Here is a 20471-nt window from a genome sequence, read left to right on the forward strand (position 1 = left end):
TCTTGAAATCTTATTCCTCCACTTCCCCCACGCTCAATTCTCTAAAACTTCCCACCACTGCAGTTGAGACAATTGTGTGAAAAAGTCGAATAGGATTCTGATGGGAAATGCAAAATCTTTCCATTAAAAGTTTTTTTTTGTTTAATAAAAAATTGTATTTCTGAAATAAAGAAAATTAACATGAATGGCTATTTACATACATTATGTATAGGTGTATTTGAGGAGCATTTTATGGACTTTTTAATTTTAATTGCAATGTGTTCTTGACCTCATAAATTACAACACGATATATTTTTTTAACCCGTCATAAACTCTCTTTTTTTGTACAAAGGTCCTTTCACATAGTTTATTTAAAATAAATATTTTAAATTTTAAACTAAAAATAAAATTAATTTAATAATTTGATAACAATGAACTGATTGGGAATTAGGGAATAATTTAATTTTAGTTTGGAGTTTTTCGTAAAAGAAAATTTGAGTGATGAGCTCTGACCTTTTCAGGTTACAAAATGGCCCGACCTACATGTCGCAATCGTGTGACTGGCGTTGAAGTGGATGAGTCTCTATGTAGTGCAGTTACACGACCAGAACCAGCCGTGATTCACTGCAACACCCACCAATGTCCACCAAAATGGGTCACGGATGAATGGGGTGTTTGTAGCAAAACCTGCGGTGGTGGTGTTCGCGATCGGCTTGTTATATGTGTAGAAGAAAGTTCAGGGGTGAAAAATAAAGTAGCAGACGAGATGTGTCACAGTCCCAAGCCAAATACTCAGGAAATCTGTAACGTACACGACTGTCCAAATTGGGTAGCATCCGATTGGTCTGGGGTGAGTAGAACATTGTTATCTGATGCCTTTGCATGCCCCGAAATCAGCTTCTACACGCATCAACAATTGCATGCTAAAACATTTTCCTAAAACTTAACATCCTATCATATAATCAATATACATAGCTATGTGACGTATTGTCATGCAAATAGTTATATGTCCTTAAAGAGATTAGATTTAGATTTTAGATTTACATTCTTAGATAATGTCCAATGAAGTCTTAGCTTCTTATAGGATTATTCAATAAATTTGTATTAGTTGCAATCGACCGTGATGACAAGAGTTTCATTAAATAATGGGGTACATAGGAATACGTGCTTTAAATTCACTCATATTGAAACTATCAGATCTTCGAAGGCTTTAAAATTTTCTACTTTATCACAATAGATGAAAATAAATGATATTGTTTTGCTCCCACTAAAGTACCTACCATTTGCACTCAATGACGAAATAAAAATAATAATCCTAATTAAGATAAAAACCACTGCCAAAAAAAAGTTTTATAACTCATATTACGCAGCAAATAGTTTAAGTAAAAAAGGGGAAAATATTTAGCACTCATATAGAAAGTTATGATTACAAAATTCCTATTATACATATTATGAACCCTTTATCACAATTCAGAGGTATATGTAGCATGAGACTTTTGGATAGTCAAGTGACGCCAGGATGGGATGGTATTAAAGAGTATTGTCAGGCACTGCTAAAAACATAAAAGTAGCGTATGTTTCGCGCAATATTTCCACCCATCATAAATTTGACCGTAAAACATACAATTTGGAGTGGAAAACCTTCCTAAATTTTCTGCTCCCGTTGGGACTATATTACGTGCAGGATGAAAATGAAGTGGGTGGTATAGTGATATACAGCAGTACACATAGAGTTATAAATGCAGAATCATGCTGCGATTATTTTCTCTATATAGATTTATGTGTCACGATGAGATTTCACTAAAGGCTATATTTTTGGAGTTTTGCCGTAAACTTCAGGACTTAACACATTGTGTTTTGCGAATAAGTTAAAAATTACTTTATTATAAAAAAGTATCATAGAGTCAATTCCATAATAAGTATACAGATTTTTTTATTGTAAAAAAGATTTTAGTTTTGTAATTTTGCAAATCTTTCATTTTTTTTAACTCACAAAAAGTAATTAGTATAGAAAATTTGTATTCCTTTGCTGAAACTTTTCACTCTTGTGCACTTATAGTAGGAAAACCAAGGAGTTTCTTCGAGAATTGGTGAAATGGTAAATTTGAAGATGTGGCGGTTGGTGTGCACTTGATGAATTTGCTTGGTTGAAAACTTTCGTTTAGTGTTTAATCTTCGAGAGAGGTCTTATACCAAAATAAAGCATCACAACTTATTTACTTATGCTCTAAAACACTCCATATTAAAGAAAGTTGCATTGCAGTCAAACGTTTTATATTAGGTAAAGAAAATAATTTAATGAACCTGGAATTCTAAAAAAAATGAAGTATAATTCCATTAATTTATAAATCTTTCAGGAATTCTTTTTTTAACATTCATTATAAATGAATCTAATAAGTTTTTTTTTTTTCTTGGGAATCTAACAATTTTTTTTCACGAACTTAGCTTGCACATTTTATGATGCTTTATGCTGCTTAAGAAGCACATATTCCTCTATCCATCTACATAGATTATTATCACTTTGACGCTTGAAACATTTTTCTGCATCATTCATGAGAAATTTTGACCTTATCATCTTAAATCATTCCTAAATCGTAAAACTTCCACCTTCTCGCAATTACCATTATATTCATATATACATTGCATATAAACATAACTTCTTCTAGGAGAAATTTGTTCTTGTTTTGCTTCCAAAACACAAACTCTCTCTTGCTATTTATAGTGCTCCGTGTCCTGTGGAAAAGGTATTCAAGTGAGAAGCGTGGAATGTATGGAGACAAGCGGTGGAATGAGCACCCAATGTGATCCAAATGACAAACCCATTGCTATTCAGACGTGCACCACCGGTATTTCATGTTCTAAAGAACATTCAGAGGTAAAGAAAAACAAGAAGATTTTTTTTATTTAGACAATCCACCATTTTCTTATAAGCATCCCTGCAAGTTATATTTTTGTGAGAAATTTTTTTTAAAAGATAATTTTTCAATGATGCGGAGGATGCGGTCATAGAAAAGAAAAGAACATCACTCCTACTCAAATCAATTGAGTATATTATGTATATGCTCTTACAAAATAGTACAAGATAAATGGCTGAAAAGATAGCGATAAGCATGGGAAAATGTCTCCTATGTATATAGGAGTGTTTGGGTGAGGGACAAAAAAGAAAATATGTAGCTGTAGGAAGTTGGTATCGTGGTTAGGAAACATTTGACACTAGGCGACATGAGGAAACATAACTCCCTCCTTTACCATTTGCTTTTTGAATGCTATAATATAAATAAGTATCATCTACTTGTAGGATGGTGAGAATGAAGAAATGGAGGATGATATGGAAGGCCATCATGCAGATGAACCATACTACCTGGAACCAAGAACGGCAGCACTCTCATCCAGACATGATTCATTCACATCCCACGAGAGTGAATATCATAACGACCGTCTAGCTGGCGATCAACGTTCTCCTAGTGAAGCCACGTAAGTTGTCTTTACTCGTATTCACAATTTTTCACACCCTTTTACCATCCCTTGGGCGACAAATGTTATGTTGCAGATTTCTCGTATAGAGTGTTGCAAAATTAAAAGTGCCCAAAGGTTCTTCGTTATGTACTGTACATTATGTAAGAGTAATATTTTTATAGACACTACATCTACCCCCTATGCATATTAGAGCATCCATAACATATGTCTTTTATTTAGAATGTCTGCCTTATTTTTAGCCTCATGACCTTTACCAAATCGCGAGAAAAAAAAACTTTTTTTTTTAATTTTAGAATTTACAAACAATGGGATGTTTTACCAAAATTATCGTGAAAGATCTCTTAGCCCCCCCCATTAAGAAAAATTAAATTTCTCTACTTTTTTTTTTACCCAAGCCTTTAAGCTTCACAGGAATGTATAATACAAAGATAATCAAAAAAAAAAAGGCACAAAGAACGCTCACAGAAATAACCATAGAGGTCTATGTACAATATGTACCGCCTTTAGTGTCAGAATTAATTAATTTTTTTTTATAATTGCGGATGGGATTATTCTGTGGTTTTGTGTTATTTTTTTTCTCTCTTCGCATTTCATTTTTCAATTATTTCAAGTGGCAAAATACTCCCCGCATTTGCATTTATTCCAACCATCAAAGCTGTGTGTGTGTGTGTGTTGTGGAAAAGCTCGCAATAGAAATTGATTGAATGGTATTTTAAATGAATATTCAGTTAAATTGTGACTGCTGAAAGTTCAATTCTATATATAGGTATAACTTCTTTTACGTGAGATTTATATAATATACATTATGTATTGTTTGTATGTATTGATGATGATATTTTTATATCTACAATTCTCTTTTCTCCCATGTGGTTTTACAGTAGTTTAGTGGTAAAATTATGGGATGTATTGCAAAAAAAGTGTGGTAGGAGTTTCGCTATTTTTCACATTAAAATCAAATGGAGAGAGAGAGAAGAAAAACACATGGCAGAATGAAAGCTCCAATATGAGTGATTGCTGAACAGTGACAGTCAATCGCGTGATTACCAAGGGGTGGTGGGTGGGTGGGTGGATGTTAAAAAAAATGTGTGCACGGGGATAAAATCTGAAATTGATTTGGAAAGGCGAAAAGCGAGATAGGGCAGGATATAAATAAAAATACAATTCACAACCGACCAGGAGAAGTAGGTATTGTAGTATATAATGGCGGTTGGGAGGGAGGGGGTGTAGGATGTCATTTTCCAAAGCGGATGAATGGGGAAGTTCCCCGCGATTGTATTGCAAAGCAAATAAATACCCGTAACAGTTGTGCTGAGAAGGCAATGGATTGATTGAGAGACACATGGAGACATATTTTTGTGGTGTGGGCCTTCATCATTATGCTTTTGACATATTTTACATAGTCAAAAAAAAAAGCTCACAATAGTTCAACCCCGAGGAGTATTTTTTAAGCTAGAAGGGCAGGCAACAAAAAAAAGCACCATTTGAATATCCCAACAAAACCAACAACTTCCTGTTTCTTTTTTTTCTCTGTATGAACTCCCCCGGTATAGTGTTACGGAGAAAAAGTGATTTTTGCTGTTTTTCCCCCCTTTGAACCGCAAAATGAATCATGAGGGGTGCGTTTTCCCCTTTTCCCTCTTTTTTTTTTATTCAATTCTATTGAAATAGGTAACATTTTTTGGCGGGAACTTTTCTATTTTATATATTTCACAAGGGGTGTTTATCTGAGAGAAAATATTCGGATCTTCGGAAATATTCGAATGATTTGCAAAAAAGAATCAAAATAATCGGCAGATAAACATAATTTTTTTAGTCTTAAAAGACAGAGATTAAGGACCAAAAGCTTTCAAATAACTAAATTCAAGCTTAAAAAAATACTGAATTGAAGCCGAAAAAAAGTTATTCGTATTTTAGTCCTAAAAGAAATTGAAATTTAGGAGAAAAGGTACTTGAAAGGTTCTTAATTTAAGTCTAGAAAGCAATAAATTCAAACAGAAAAAAAGTTTTTCAGTCCTAAAGAGGTTCAGATTAAAGAAAAAAAAAGCTTTGAAAAAGTTTTCTTAATTCAAGATTGAAAAGTCCTAAATTCAACCTGAAAATTTTATACTGGTTCTACAAGTACTAAAAAGATTCAGATTTAAGACAATAAGGTTTAAAAAGTTCTGCATCAAAGCCTTAGCAGTACTAAATTCAATCCAAAGAGGTACTAAATTCAATCCTAGAAAATAAAAAAATTAGGTTCTAAAATATACTTTTTAAAATCTTAAAGTGCTAAATTCATCCCAAAACGAAGTTTTCCAGATTTTCAGTTCTAAAAAGATTTTAAAGAAAGGTACTAAATTCAAACCTAAAAAGAACAAATTAAAGGGGTTTTAGATGAAGGAAATATTAGGATTTATCAATCTTCGGATGATTCGTCAAACTAAATCAAAATATTCGGCAGATATCACTGTCATGTAAATGTAAAATGACAAACCCCTTGGGTTAAGACTTGGAGAAATAAATCGTTTTTTGAAGTTCGTGATTCTACATGGTGTCAGAAAATCCCTAGTATTATAGTATTCCAAGTTTGATTATGGAAAATCAACGAGTAGAAGGAAGAGCAGCTCAAGGAGCTATCGGGGGCGTTGAAGATAGCGGAAAAAAGATTATGGTAAAGCAGCCTCCGCCCATTGAATTGGGAAATGACAATCGAGAAACGTGGCTGGCATGGGAGAATCTTTTCGACTGGTATGCTGAAGCCATTGAGTTGGATCAAGCACCTGGAAGACGCCAAGTTGCTGTGCTCATGACATGCTTGGGATCTCAGGTACGAGAGATCTTCCAAACGTTTGGGCTAAGTGAGACAGAAAGGCATAACCTCACTTTGGTGAAGTCAAGGTTCCGGGAACATTTCGCTCCTAGCGAAAGTGAAGTCTATGAGTCGTTCCGCTTCAACAATCTGAATCAGGGAGAAGATGAGTCTATTGAGGAGTTTGTGACCAAGGTGAAAGCTCAAGCAGATAAGTGTGCATTCCCTGTTGATGCAAAAGAACGTCTTATACGGGATAGAATAATTCATGGTTTGAATTCGGTTGAGACAAGACAAGAGATTCTCCGGAAGAAAAATTTGAGGCTCGCACAGACAATATCGATTTGCAAGAGCTATGAGGAAGCCGCAAAACATGCGAAGATGATAGCCACCACCGCGGTAAAGCCAGAGAAAAATGAAGTGTTTGAAGTGAAAAAGGAGTCAGAGAAGCAGAATAAATCAGAAAAAGTGTTTGATTGCAATCGCTGTGGCACCAAGCATGTGGCTCGGAAGTGTCCCGCATATGGGAAGAAATGCAACAAATGTGGCACTGTTGGGCATTTTGCCGTGAAGTGCAAGAAATCAAACAAGAAGGTGAGGAAGATTGATCGCGATACAGACGGTTCCGAGAGCGATTCGGAAGACGAAGATGTACATGAGCTACGAGTTCACAGCTTGAATTGCAATGAAAAGGACCAATGGAACTGTACCATCTCAGTGAACAAGAAGAAATTCATGGTCAACATAGATACTGGCGCGCAGTGCAACGTCATCACAGAGAAAGTCCTGAAGAAGATCAGCAAAGATGCCGAGATTGTTCCGTCAAGAGTGAAACGTTTGGTTGCCTACAACGGAGGGCGGATCAATGTTATCGGAAAAACCCTATTGCATTGTGTCATCCGCAAAAAGCAGATCCCCCTTTGGTTCAATGTCATCTCAGGAGATAGGAACACAGTGATGGACGGGAAATCTGCGGTTAAAGCAGGTTTGATCGCGAAGATAAATAACATTGAATTGTGTGAGGAAATTTTTGCTGGTCTCGGTGAGCTGAAAGACTACGTGTACGATGCAGAGTTGATCGACAAACCACAATTCGTCGTGCATGCGGCGAGATCAATCCCGTATGCATTGAAAGATGACGTCAAAAAGGAGCTCGATAAGATGCATTCTCTGGGTGTCATCGAGCCGTGTCACGAGGCTACTGATGCAGTATCCCCCATGGTAGTCGTCAGGCGTAAAGGCAAGTTAAGAATATGTATTGATTTGACAGATGTAAATCCAAACATTAAGAGGCGACACTATCCTCTTGTAGGTATTGATCAGGTTGCGGCTAGGGTGGCGGGCAGTCGAAGATTCACCATTTTGGACTGTAAGAAAGGATTCTGGCAAGTCGTCCTGTCCCCAAAGACGTCAAAACTTTGCACTTTCGCTACTCCGTGGGGACGCTATTCATACAAACGACTTCCATTTGGGTTGGTGTCAGCACCTGAAATTTTCCAGCGAATTATGTCCGATCTGTTTTCCGGGATGGACGGTGTGGAAGTCTCGATGGACGATATCCTCATACATGCAGATTGCGAAGAAAAACTTAAAAGTCTCACGGAAAAAGTGGTGAAAATTCTTCAGGAAAGGGGCCTGAGACTAAACAAAGACAAGTGCATTTTTAACAAGTCATCGGTCACATTTTTGGGGCACAAACTTTGTGGTGAGGGGTTGGTTATTGATGAGACAAAAATTGAAGCAATTGATAAGTTGAAACGCCCAGGTGATAGAAAAGCACTTGAGAGATTCTTGGGCATGGTGAATTACGTTGGAAAATTTATCCCGAATTTGTCCGACAAAACCGCACCTCTTCGGTTACTGCTCAAGAAAGAGGCCGTGTGGGAATGGACTCCAATACAGGAACGGGCATTTGTGCAGCTCAAAGCTTGTCTAAAGAGTACACCAGTTTTGGCTTTTTATGACGTCACAAAGCCTGTTACTCTTTCAGTTGACAGTTCATCACAAGCTTTTGGAGCTGTGTTGCTACAAGAAGGACGACCCATAGCCTATGCGACAAAAGCTCTCACGGACAACGAGAAGAATTGGCCCCAGATAGAAAAAGAAGCAGGCGCGATTAGGTTCGGATTTAGAAAATTCCACGATTATATCTGGGGAAAGGAAGTTCTTGTTGAGACAGATCATAAACCCCTTGAGTCAATTTTTCGAAAACCACTGACAAATGCACCCCCACGCTTGCGAAAAATTCTCCACGAGGTGAAAGCCTATGATATGAAGGTCAAGTACGTGAAGGGTACTAATATCCCAGTTGCCGATACTCTCAGTAGGGACTGTAACAGTGACTCTTATGACGAAGATGGGGATGACCTGGAAATTCATTCCATAACATGCTTGACAGAAGAAGCCCTTACCAGATATCAACTCGCCACTGCCAACGATCCTGTCTTGAGGGTTTTGATAAAATACATCCTCAGTGGTTGGCCTGACAATATTGAGGAAGTCCCAAAGGCCATTAGAAATTGCTTCACCTTTCGCGATGAATTGTCATTCTTAGATGGACTGGTTTTCAAGGGTGACAGAGTGTACGTACCTCAGGAAGAAAGGTCACGAGTTTTGAAAGACATTCATCATGGCCACTATGGCATCCAAACTTCTTTGAGGCGAGCCCGAGAGTTTCTTTTCTGGCCCGGAATGGTAGCAAATATCACACAGCTCATTGAGGAATGCAAAACGTGCGAGAAATATCAAAGGTCAAATCAGAAAGAATGTGTCTTTATGAAGCGTGTGCCAGAATTGCCTTTTGAGATGATTGCCACGGATTTGTTCACGTACAAAGGAAAGGAGTACATTCTGCTCGTAGATTCATATAGCGGTTATTTTGACTTTAAGGAGTTGAGGAAAACGACGAGCAGTTCAGTCATTAAATTTTTGAAGGATAAATTTTCCGAGCACGGAATTCCCCTTGAAGTTCACAGCGATGGTGGGCCGCAGTATTCTAGTAGTGAGTTCAAAAAATTTGCTCGGGAATGGAATTTCGTGCATCGAACATCTAGCCCATACTTCGCACGTTCCAATGGTCTAGCTGAACGCTACGTCCAAACTGCAAAGAGGTTGTTGAAGAAATGCACAGAGGATAAACAGGACATTAAAATGGCACTCCTGTTGGCTCGCAACACTCCGGGACTTGAGCTAAGATCTCCAGCAGAAAGGCTATTCAACAGGAAAACCCGCAATCCTCTCTGTGTTAATAAGAATTTGCTTGCCCCTCGAGTCATCAAGGGCAACTCTGAGCAACTGAAAGAAGCACGAGAGGAACAGAAGCGCCATGCGGACAAGGGTGCCAGATTATATGAAAAATTGGCAATCGGAGAACGAGTGAGAGTGCAAGAACGAGACAAGACGTGGTCGACGGGTACAGTGTCTGAGCAGCGGTCGGATCGCTCTTACGCTGTTGAAATGGACGACGGAAGGACAGTGTGGAGAAACCGACATTTCATTCATCCTACGAAAGTCCAGACTCCCATAATGCCCCCTTGCCTACCTCGATCAATGCCTACAATGGATATCTGCAATGAGGACATTCTTATGGATTCAAACGATGCTCTGAACAATACAATTCCTTCGCAGGAAACAACGCCTGAAGTACATTCACCATCTGCTCCACCAAGTCAACCACAAACTGTAGCAGCTGCAACTGAAGGAAGTTCGTCGTTCTATACGACCCGATCAGGTCGTATCAGCCGACCACCAGACAGATTGAATTATCATAACTAAATGTGTTATTATTTCTTTTCATATTACTCATTTCTTGAACTGTAAACTTACTATGAATTATCTCATTTGAAATATTAAAAAAGGGAGATGTCATGTAAATGTAAAATGACAAACCCCTTGGGTTAAGACTTGGAGAAATAAATCGTTTTTTGAAGTTCGTGATTCTACAATCACCCCTTGGTATTTCATCTTTTTTTTTCTCAGATTTGTGAAAGACAACGATTGGGGACCATGTAGTGTAACTTGTGGGGAGGGCACCAGAAAGAAGCAATATAGATGCAAGATTTATCTGGAGTTTTCCAGAACAATGGCCACCCTGAATGACTCCCTGTGTTCGGGGCCAAAGCCACCAGATCAAGTGGAACGATGCTATCTAGAGCCTTGTTCAACATTCTATGGCTACGATCAATCATACTCAAGGTAATTGAGACATTTTTTTTTCTTTCATTTATCTTAAATTTATAATATCTTTAAAGATTTTTTTTCTATCATATAATATTCTATTTCTATTTCTTAGCTTTAAAGATATCAAAAGAAAACAAAATTACAAAATAAAGGTTCCATTATGAATTTTAATAGAAAATATAGCTCTAAAAGTCCACATTGTAAATGCATGTAATTTTTCACGATGGACTTTTAAAATGAAAGCTTTTGGGCAAACGTGAAGCTGTTTTATTTATCATGAGCTTATTTGAAATTCTCAAGCTCATGGTAAAAAAAAAGTCAATGTTTGGGCTTTTTTGTGACACCTAATTGAATTACGATGCGGAGAAGAAAAAAAAAGAGCAACAAATATTTGAATAAAACATTTGAATTCTATCTTTTGGGGATAGAGAAAAAAACATCAAAAGTTTTCTTTTATATGTATGTATGTTGAACGTATATACATACATTAATATATCTATGTTAATTGATTATCCAATTTTTAAATGAATATGATGTGGAAGAGCTATAGAAACTTGAATGAGAGATATAATTTGATTTTTTTTTATTGACTCAGGGATTCAAAAGCTCAAGCTCCAGTACCAGGGAAGACATACTCCTGGCGTGAGCAGGGATATTCTCCGTGTACAGCCACTTGTTTGGGTGGAGTGGAGGAGCTCATTATTAATTGTGTGCGTGATGACACAGGAAAAGTGGCATCACCATTTCTCTGTCCGCAAGACACAAAACCCGAAACGAGATCGCGTCCATGCAATGACCATCAATGTCCACCACGGTGGAATTATTCAGAATATTCAGCATGTTCCAAATCATGTGGCATTGGTATTAGAACAAGGGAAGTACAATGCATTCATGAGGTAGCTCGAGGTCCTGAAAATATCATGATTGTACCCAATAATATGTGCCCTCAGCCACCGCCAAGTGATCGCCAATACTGTAATGTTCTCGATTGTCCTGTGCGATGGGAAGTTTCCGAATGGAGTAAATGTTCCAGGTGAGTAAAAATAATGTTTTTTTCTTCTTTTAGAATTAGTGGTAGTATTGTGGAATTCGTCTATTTCGTTTTGTTCTCTCTCTCTCTCGAGTAACACGGTAGAAAATTGTATAAAACTACTCGTTTACTTTTGTTTGTTTATCATCCATTTATTTCTCATTTTATTATTTTTTTAATTTTTAATAATTTCAAAACAAATATTAAATTTTTATACATAATCATAAATGTTTTTATATGCTGATTTTTCTCTTTGAGGTTTATGCTATTTAAGCGGTAAAAATTCAATGGTAATAGTACCCGCACTAAAATGAATTCTTGTCCTTTTCTTTTTGTGTCATTTCCACGCCAATATATATAGAGAGGAAAATCAAGAGCACAGTACTCTGACTGAATTACCCCCATAGATTCTCTCACAGAGTATATTTAATGAGATTTTTCTTCTACCCAGTAATTCATTTACGTACAATTTCAATGCAGAGAGGGAAATTCCACTAGTGTTACACTAGAGAATTTAACGACTTTTATCACTTCTCGTGGGATTTGAGGTTTTTTTTTTTTATAAAATACCTACATACATACCTATGTACGTATATATGCATAAAATGTCTTGTGGGACACATTTAGTGCAAAAATTTACTCCCTGGATAGTTTCCACATTAAATTCATGGTGTGAAACCTCACAGCCGTGAAATTGCTCCTGAAATCTCGCCAATTGGTAATGGTGTTTTGGTTTATATGTACAATATCTATGTATGTATATATTTTTTAAACAAGACCTTGCGGCGGTGGTATTAAGGAGCGTCGTGTGGAATGTAAACAGATAATGGCCCAGGAACACAAAGTTGAGAGACCCGTATCCATGTGTCCCAGCGCCAAGCCACCAGATAGGAAATCCTGCAACACCAAAGCATGTGCCCCGGAGGACCAACGGCCGCAGATTGCGGTGAGCAACAGCACGTACATCCAACATGATGTGAAACGCCAAAAAGTCACTCTAAAAGTGGGTGGAGCAGCTACAGTCTTCTTTGGGACGCAAATCAAGATAAAGTGCCCAGTCAAAAGGTAAGACACTTTTATACTCATGTTACCAATTCATAAATCTCACTCACTAACACAAATTTTCGTTGAGATACTTGTTGGAATTGTTGATGTTGGTAATAAAATGCTATTTGTTTATTTTAAAGTAGGTACCTATACCATACCTAACTCAAAAAAAAGCACACGGAATTTTTTGTTTAATACAAAATTATTTGAATATTAATAAACTACTTTTTATTGGTGTCTTTCTCCAGTAGATTCAATCGAACGAGAATTCGATGGAGTAAGGACAATGTCTTCCTCACCAAGTCGAGAAAATTTAAAATCTCTCAGAAGGGTGCCCTTCGTATAGTTCATATATCATATAGAGACAGCGGTATTTATACATGCCACGCTAGTTTAAGTTCAGCCGATTTAAAATTGACCGTAAAGCCAAAACCTGGCGATTTTCCGTCACAGGAACAATATGAAAAATATCGTGAAGATATAGGTATGCTCTACCACCAAAAAAAAAATTTAACAATGCCATTAAAGATATTATTCTTTTTTCTTTTTCATTAAAGAATTAAAAGCATTGCGAACACATAGTAATCCAGATACACAAGAATCGACTTTTTTAGGCTCCTCCGAGGCACGATCTCGAGATCCGAGGTAAGTATACACCTTTACGTACAATTAAAAAAAAATTATTCCAAAATTCCTTAAAAACTCTTATTAATTTCTTGTTCAACCTAAAAGATAATTTCTATTCTTTTAATTTTTTTTTAATGAATTAAAAAAATCTTTTTTTTGTTTGTCTATTGATATTCCTTACTCTTGAGGTTCGGTGTGTACAGTACAGTCTCAACTTTCTCTGCTTTTACCCACGTTATGTTAGTGAATATTTTACAACCGAAAGTAGACCCTTGTATTGAGTAAAGAAAGCTATTTTTTACCACCTACGATTCACCTCTCATAAGATAAATTATGCAAATATATCTCGTACCCCTTTTTTTTTCTTTTGGTATAAAATGTCACATACCACCATGGAATGTCTCAAGTGTGCAGAACAAGTATATACTTTGTGATTTTGTCCTCTTCAACGCAACACAAGTGAAAAATTTAGCGTGATACAACATTAATTATTTAAAACTGAATTTCAGTTCTAGGGGGAAATCACGTGATTCACACAGAGGAGAAAGCAGGCATAAATTCAGCTCCGCTGGTGTCATGGGGGAGGACCATGAAGATGACGAGTCTCAGGTAATTAGCTTCTAAATGAAGTCTAAAATCATTTTCAAATAGATAAAACCCTAGTTCTTCACTTATTGTCATTATGCACAATTTGGCAAAGCTTAGAGATGGGTTAATTTACACACCTGCAGAAATTCTATGCGAGGGGAGAGAGCTGAAGACAGGGTGTGGGTTTAGCATTACTAATTAGAGACACTTCCAGCGACTTGTCGGCCAAATATAGCACGCATTCAGGGGTGAAAGTGGATGTTTTGAGAGGGTTTGAGATGGGGGGGTGGATACAAAACTTAAATGCAAATGGCGCAATAGAGCCTAGAAGGAAGTAAGGAGATACATAATGTGCTCGCTAGGATGGAAGAGAATGTATAGAGGAGCAACAAAGTTAAATTGTAATGTGTAAAATGAATGAATGAGAAACTTGCAAGGGGATTCCTTCCCATTTTAAACTCCATGACTTGTTTTACATTTAATTATCATAATTATTTTAATGAATAATTATTCGACAACTTTTACTCCTAAAACACTTACGACGCTTCTCTACTGCAAGATTTTCTCAATCCTTCCGGGGTTATATAATGCATTTTTCTCTCATTTTGTTTCTTTTTTTTTGTATTTATTATTCTTTCTGCTTTTTGGTAAAACTAACAAATCTCTTCTTAACCCCGGACAAAATAATTAAATATTTAATTAAATTTTGTCTTCAAATGTGTTAAAAGCTCTGCGCATATTTCAAAGATCAAACACTTGCAAAATTACTTTTGTCGCACTTTTTTGGCCATCTTACACAATATTAATGTTCTGCTATTTATTATTAACATTTCTTGGTAGGAGCCATTTAGATCTCGTTCACAACTGACCGCTTCAGATTTGACTACAAACTCTGCAGCTAGTTCTGGTACAAGAACCATTCCTTTGCCACATTTTAAACATCTTCTGGCCAGTCTTCAGGTGAGATGAAAATGTTTAAAAATCGATTTTTTTGTTGTTGTTGGAACTAGAAATCTCATTCTACTTTCAAAATAATTGTAACATAAGAAATTCACTGACCGATTTGAACAATCTATCGCACTGGGGGTTGTATGTACTACAACACCATCATAAAAAAGAGTGTAATGTTAAAGGCGGGGATGCACTGAGAATATTTCATAAATGGCATGCAATTTACCTATATTATTTTTAATTTTTTCGTTGTTGTACATAAATCAGGAATTTCCAACAATTTTTATTGGTTCCTTTTTCACACACAGACACTCTCTACATTTTTTATTTTGCGCCCAAGAGACAAATATTTTGGTCGAGGAGTGTGATACAACAGAATAATCCAATTATTATCAAAATGAAAAAATTAAAATTAATTATTACATCAATTTAGTATAATTCCTACAAATTAGTATTTTTTTTTCTTATTCATAGAACTAGAGCAAAGTTTGAAACTTAAAATTAAAAGAAGAAATCATTTCGTACTCAAGAACCAAGAACTTATACAGCAATTTTCCACCGCGTTTATAGTTCCATCCGCGACAGTGTCAATTTTCAGATAACTCTATTTTATATTGGTGTTTATGGCTTTTCATTGAATTTATTTCATTCTGCCATAAAACGCACAATAAGAACAACCACAAACAGCAATATTATTCTGCACACTATATCGCTTCTGCTATACGAGTTTGTTACACAATATTTCTCTATTTACAGTGATTTATGCGCCACTTTTTTTCCACGTAGCAAATTATTCTATCAACATTTTTTTTTTCATATTAATGTCGCGAGATTCACTTTCTATATGCATATAATGCACAATAGAAAGATCATACATACAGTATTAAAATAAAATACACCCTAGAGATATTGGCTAAGCTATATATAATTATATATTTTGAAAAGTTTTATTTTTTTATTCTTCAGTTCTTCAAGCAAAGTAAAAGAATAAAAAAATGCAGTTGAAAGTTTTAAGAGTAATACTGTAGCGCAAGTTTTAGATAGGCATTCCCCCATTCCCTGGAGAATGTATACATATATAGGTAGTTTCTTCTCTCCGTTGTATATAATAGAGAATTTTTCCTTGAAGGAATTCAATTGAAAAGTTTTTCTTCCTGTGAGATTTATCGTCATAATTATTTTGAAGAGGAATCTCTTTTCGAACATATTTATTTGTGCTCTACTCTTTCTTTCTCCTCTCGCTTTCTCTTAACACCAAGAAAACACAACCACTTTAATCACATGTTTGATATGGACACTCAATATAGGTAATTATTTTAAAGAGCAACTTTTTCTTACACTTTTTTCAACACTTTGATTTTTTTCCTGCTTAAACTGTGTACTACCTACAATAATTATTATAATTTGCTATTTTACCTAATTGGTAATTTGGTGGCTTATTAATCCTTGATCTAACTAGTGCTGAACCTTACTTGTCCTAATTTTTGGAGGTATTTAATGAAAGAAAATGTTTTTTTTTAATGATGAAAAGCTAAAGATTTTTCCCTTTCAATTAATGAATATAGCTTCTATATATTTTAGTAATGTACAAAAAAAAAGAAATATTTTAAAATAAGTTAAATAAAAATTAATTATAACGAAGAATTTACAGAGTAAAATGTTATATACATATTATACACTAAAAATCGCCACAATAATTGGATTTGCAGCTTTTGTGGCCATTTCAGAGCTTCAGCCACTCAAAGGGACACGATATGCTTATAAGAAATGGCCAATACTTCCCTGAATTGGACATTGGAGCGGACACACCACAACCACAAGCTCTCATCCAGCCAAACACTAACTTTCAACATCACTTGAATACCATTCAAAATGCAGCAGGGGAGGAAGTTCTAAGCGACGAGGCGCCACTTCATCACATAACAGCTGCTGAATTCTTTGGTGATGTCACCAATAGTTCGGAAGCAATAGTTCTTGGACATGGGTCACCAACAAATTTAAAATTCGAATGGACCTACTCCTCATGGACAGACTGCTCTCAATCATGTGGAAATGGTTTTGGCATTAAGGTATAAATATTCGTGACTTTTATTCGGTGTTTTGGACTGTTTAAATTTAATTTTGCATCAATTGTTGAAATATTTGGAAATATTTAAATTTATTTGTTGGTATTTTTTTTTTCAAAGAATTTAGTTCAAAAATGGTACACATGATGTTATTCCTTTTCGAGGAATGAAAACTAAAAATTGAAAATATACTGTTCTATTTTTTTAAATAAATTATTCAAATATTTATGAATTTTATAATATGTACGCCTTAGGGAGGGGTGGGAGTTAAAAAAAAATAATATGTACGATTTATATATGGATATTTAATGAGGATATAACGTATTAAATAAACAAAAACCCTATGTATATGCATTCTAGATATATTTATTTTATTAACATGCTATATATGTATGTAGTACATATTAATGGGAATACATAAAACAATAAGAAAGATTTGGGGATGAATTCATGCAGTATGTATGTATGTATATATTTTCTTTTTAGACCCGAACTGTGCAATGTATGGTGCTATTGGGGAATGCGAGCCAAAATGTGGATAGTGCTCTGTGTGAAGATGCCGGATTGCGGATGCCGGAAAGTGTGCAGAAATGTGGCGCCATCGACTGCCCAAAGTGGGTCGCTGGGGAGTGGAACCCATGCAATGCATCCAAGTGCTTCAGCTGGCACACTGCCATCCAGAGAAGACGTGTCACATGCGAAATCAGTGGCATCAAAACGTCTACGAGTAAATGTGTGACCGCTGAGAGGCCAGTATCTAAGCAGGAGTGCTACAATGAGGAGTGCTATGGTGTATGGAAAGTCGATCCATGGTCACAGGTGAGTTTTGCATTAAAAACTCCAATGCACCGCCCCCCAAAGGGGTGTAAGAAGAAGTCAGCAAGTTGAGAGAAAAGAAAAATATGAACAAAGACTGTGTGACAACACTTTTCTCTTTCCCCCCATAAACAGTGCAACGCCCTGTGCGGTAGGCAAGGATTAAAATATCGCATTCTCAGGTGTGTGTGGCGTGGGACAAAACGACCAGCCGGAGATGCGTGCAAGGACCAACCTAGACCTATGGTTATGAAAATATGCCGAGCACCACCGTGCATTCCAAACAGTAAACTATCTCTTTGCATTAATTACCCCATTTTCACATTTACCATTTCTATTATGTTGAACTACGTCAAATCATGAGCAAGATGATTATTTTGATTTACTAACATTTAAGCATTATTACCATATATAACATAGATCATAAGCAATTTACTAAATTTCAACAAACACACAATTGCGGTAGTTTAGGCACACACGTAGATACATACATTATGTACATATATAGTTAACCATAAATTACACCATAATTCCCACAGAGAGCATGAATTTAAAGAGATTAATTCTAAACTCATCTCTGCATTCTTTTGCTTCTCTTTTTTTTTGGTTTACTTTACACACAAAAAAAAACGGCCACAGACCCTGATTGCCGAGACATCTCGAGGCACTGCAAAAATGCACGTGGTATGGGATTATGTCGTCTTCATCGATTTCAGCAGCAGTGCTGTAAATCCTGTAGTTTTAATATATTTCATTAAGGAATAAGATTAAAAAAAGGGAATTCTTCTCGCTTAGCTCAAAACAAAGCAAATCATAATCACGACGACGAGATTAGGTGAAAAAAAAAGTCGATTGAGAAGAATGGAAGAGTTAGAAGAGTAAAACGGAAACTTTAGAAGAGATTACACGTTTAGTAAATGATTACCTTTATTGATATGCTGTAACATTAAGACAGTATGTACGTACATACATATGCCGACGCCCCTGAAGATTATGAACCATACTCCTGTAATAAAAGATAGGAGTATGGTTCATAATCTTCTGGCACGTCGATACGTACGATATCTTCTCAATTGAATCATACCATACATTGGGGAGAAATTGTGGTTAAATATAGAGGCTGTGTGTGGAGGATGAGGGTTCGTATGTAAAGGTCGCTTCACAAAAAAAAGAAATGCAATATTTTACATTAAGATCAATGATTTTCACTACATTTTCTTTGACTGTAAAAGTTTTTGTATAAAAAAAAAAATACATATTAACGGTTATAGAATATTAAAAAAAAAACAAACAATATACTTAAGATATGACTAATTAAGCATGTAAAAATCATTAATGCATGCTAAAAAAAATCTCCGCGTTATAATTTTAAAATTAAATCTTCTAATTTTATTAAGGATAAAAAATGTTTTATCTAGTTAAACAACAATCTTTTAATCAATACTGTAGAAGCGACCTAATTAAATTGGATTGTTAAAAAAAATCATATCCCTAGAATGTGTAACAAATGAAAAAATCTCTACAAAAACAACAAATAAGAGGAAGAGTTAAATTAACAAAAAAAACCCTAATATCTCTATGAAAAAAACACTGAATAAAATCTATCCAACAAATTACATATTGTAAATACAAATAGTTGCTTGTAACAACAAATATCGTACCTTCTGTCCCTATCTTGATATGATATTTGCTGTTGCAAACAGCAAAGTCAAAAATCAATTTGATTTTTTTATGGAAAAGGATTGTGGTGACATAAAGCAATATCGATTTAGGTTCTCTCTAATTTTCCTATTTGTTCCTAGTTAATAACATAAATATCACGTACTCTGGGAACAGTGAAATCCTCCATATAATTTTTCTTCCTACATAACTTTCCAAATTCTATATAATTTACTCACAGGAAAGAAACGATGAAAAAAAATGAGATAAGAAATAATCATTTTGACAAAGAATTCATGAATATCTTGTAATTAAAAGAAAGAAATGAAGCGAGGCGAAATATTTTCACGTTTTATTAATTAAAAAAGTTAAACCTTCCTTTCTTTCTGTCCAAAAAAAAGTCATTTCTCTATCAATAATAAATTAAATCAACACAATAAATATGCAAATAAATACATAATTTAATGGTTCTCCCAAGCACGAAGAAATATATATCTGTTGAAAAAAAAAAAGAAGAATGAATAAAATCTTGCCATAAAGTAGAATAGGTAGTCGTTTATAGGGCCTGTAAAAAATACAGAAAAAAAACAAAGATTGGTAGGATATACAATACGACGTGCCCGAATATTATGAACCATACTCATATCTTTTAACACATGAGTATTCGTTTAATCTTCGGACGCGTCGAATACGAAAATCTCTCAGAGCATATTGAAGAAATTGTAGATTTAGTCAACAATTTAAGTTTAGTTAGGCCAAAAATTACAATTATATTATTAGTAAGTAAGTTATATTTCAATCTAAAAGAAAATGTAGACTTTTTTACAGAAAAAAATACTTAATTCATAGCTAAATGGCTATGTCTTGTAATCTTAATCTCTATTCCTGGATATTTTGAAGAACGAAAAAATTAATAAATTCCATTAATTATTGCAATTAAACATACCGTCTATCTCTAATAATGTATGTACTACTACTACTTATAATAATACTGATACCTGCAACAGTAACAAGTAACAAACATAATAGGGTATTTGTAAAATCACAACCATAAAGAACAGCAAAAAAAATCATCTGAAATGTAAATGTTAGATAAAAACAATATACAAAAAAAAACACTTCACAAAACAATAAATAATAAAAAAAGAAATTGCCACAAGTAATGTTAAAAGAAAATTAGATATTAAAAAAAATCACCACAATCTTAGTAAAAAAGAAATTGAAGAAAAATTTATTCTCAATTTTAGCAAATGAGCCAATT

The 20471-nt window shown here is 35.1% G+C and overlaps 2 protein-coding genes across 11 annotated transcripts in view; both read left to right on the forward strand.

Annotated features, from left to right (window-relative positions):
- Positions 1 to 19164, forward strand: part of LOC129791155 (protein madd-4) — an 85283-nt gene extending 66119 nt beyond the window's left edge. For 5 of the 10 annotated variants that reach the window (XM_055829162.1, XM_055829168.1, XM_055829167.1 and 2 more), the window contains 14 exons: positions 501 to 829; positions 2702 to 2854; positions 3278 to 3453; positions 10226 to 10441; positions 11022 to 11459; positions 12234 to 12521; positions 12752 to 12987; positions 13061 to 13148; positions 13640 to 13739; positions 14559 to 14678; positions 16379 to 16738; positions 17222 to 17554; positions 17687 to 17837; positions 18191 to 19164. In XM_055829162.1, the coding sequence (XP_055685137.1) occupies positions 501 to 829; positions 2702 to 2854; positions 3278 to 3453; positions 10226 to 10441; positions 11022 to 11459; positions 12234 to 12521; positions 12752 to 12987; positions 13061 to 13148; positions 13640 to 13739; positions 14559 to 14678; positions 16379 to 16738; positions 17222 to 17554; positions 17687 to 17837; positions 18191 to 18309 (3107 nt within the window). In that variant the 3' untranslated portion in view covers positions 18310 to 19164. The remainder of the gene's footprint in view (positions 1 to 500; positions 830 to 2701; positions 2855 to 3277; positions 3454 to 10225; positions 10442 to 11021; positions 11460 to 12233; positions 12522 to 12751; positions 12988 to 13060; positions 13149 to 13639; positions 13740 to 14558; positions 14679 to 16378; positions 16739 to 17221; positions 17555 to 17686; positions 17838 to 18190) is intronic. The other 5 variants (XM_055829164.1, XM_055829163.1, XM_055829165.1 and 2 more) reach the window with 5 other exon arrangements.
- The window catches only part of LOC129791160 (ethanolaminephosphotransferase 1), a 245240-nt gene that overhangs the window by 221211 nt on the left and 3558 nt on the right, over positions 1 to 20471 (forward strand). The window lies entirely within an intron of this gene.

This window comes from Lutzomyia longipalpis, chromosome 2 (genome assembly GCF_024334085.1).
Source record: "Lutzomyia longipalpis isolate SR_M1_2022 chromosome 2, ASM2433408v1".
NCBI lineage: Eukaryota > Metazoa > Arthropoda > Insecta > Diptera > Psychodidae > Lutzomyia > Lutzomyia longipalpis.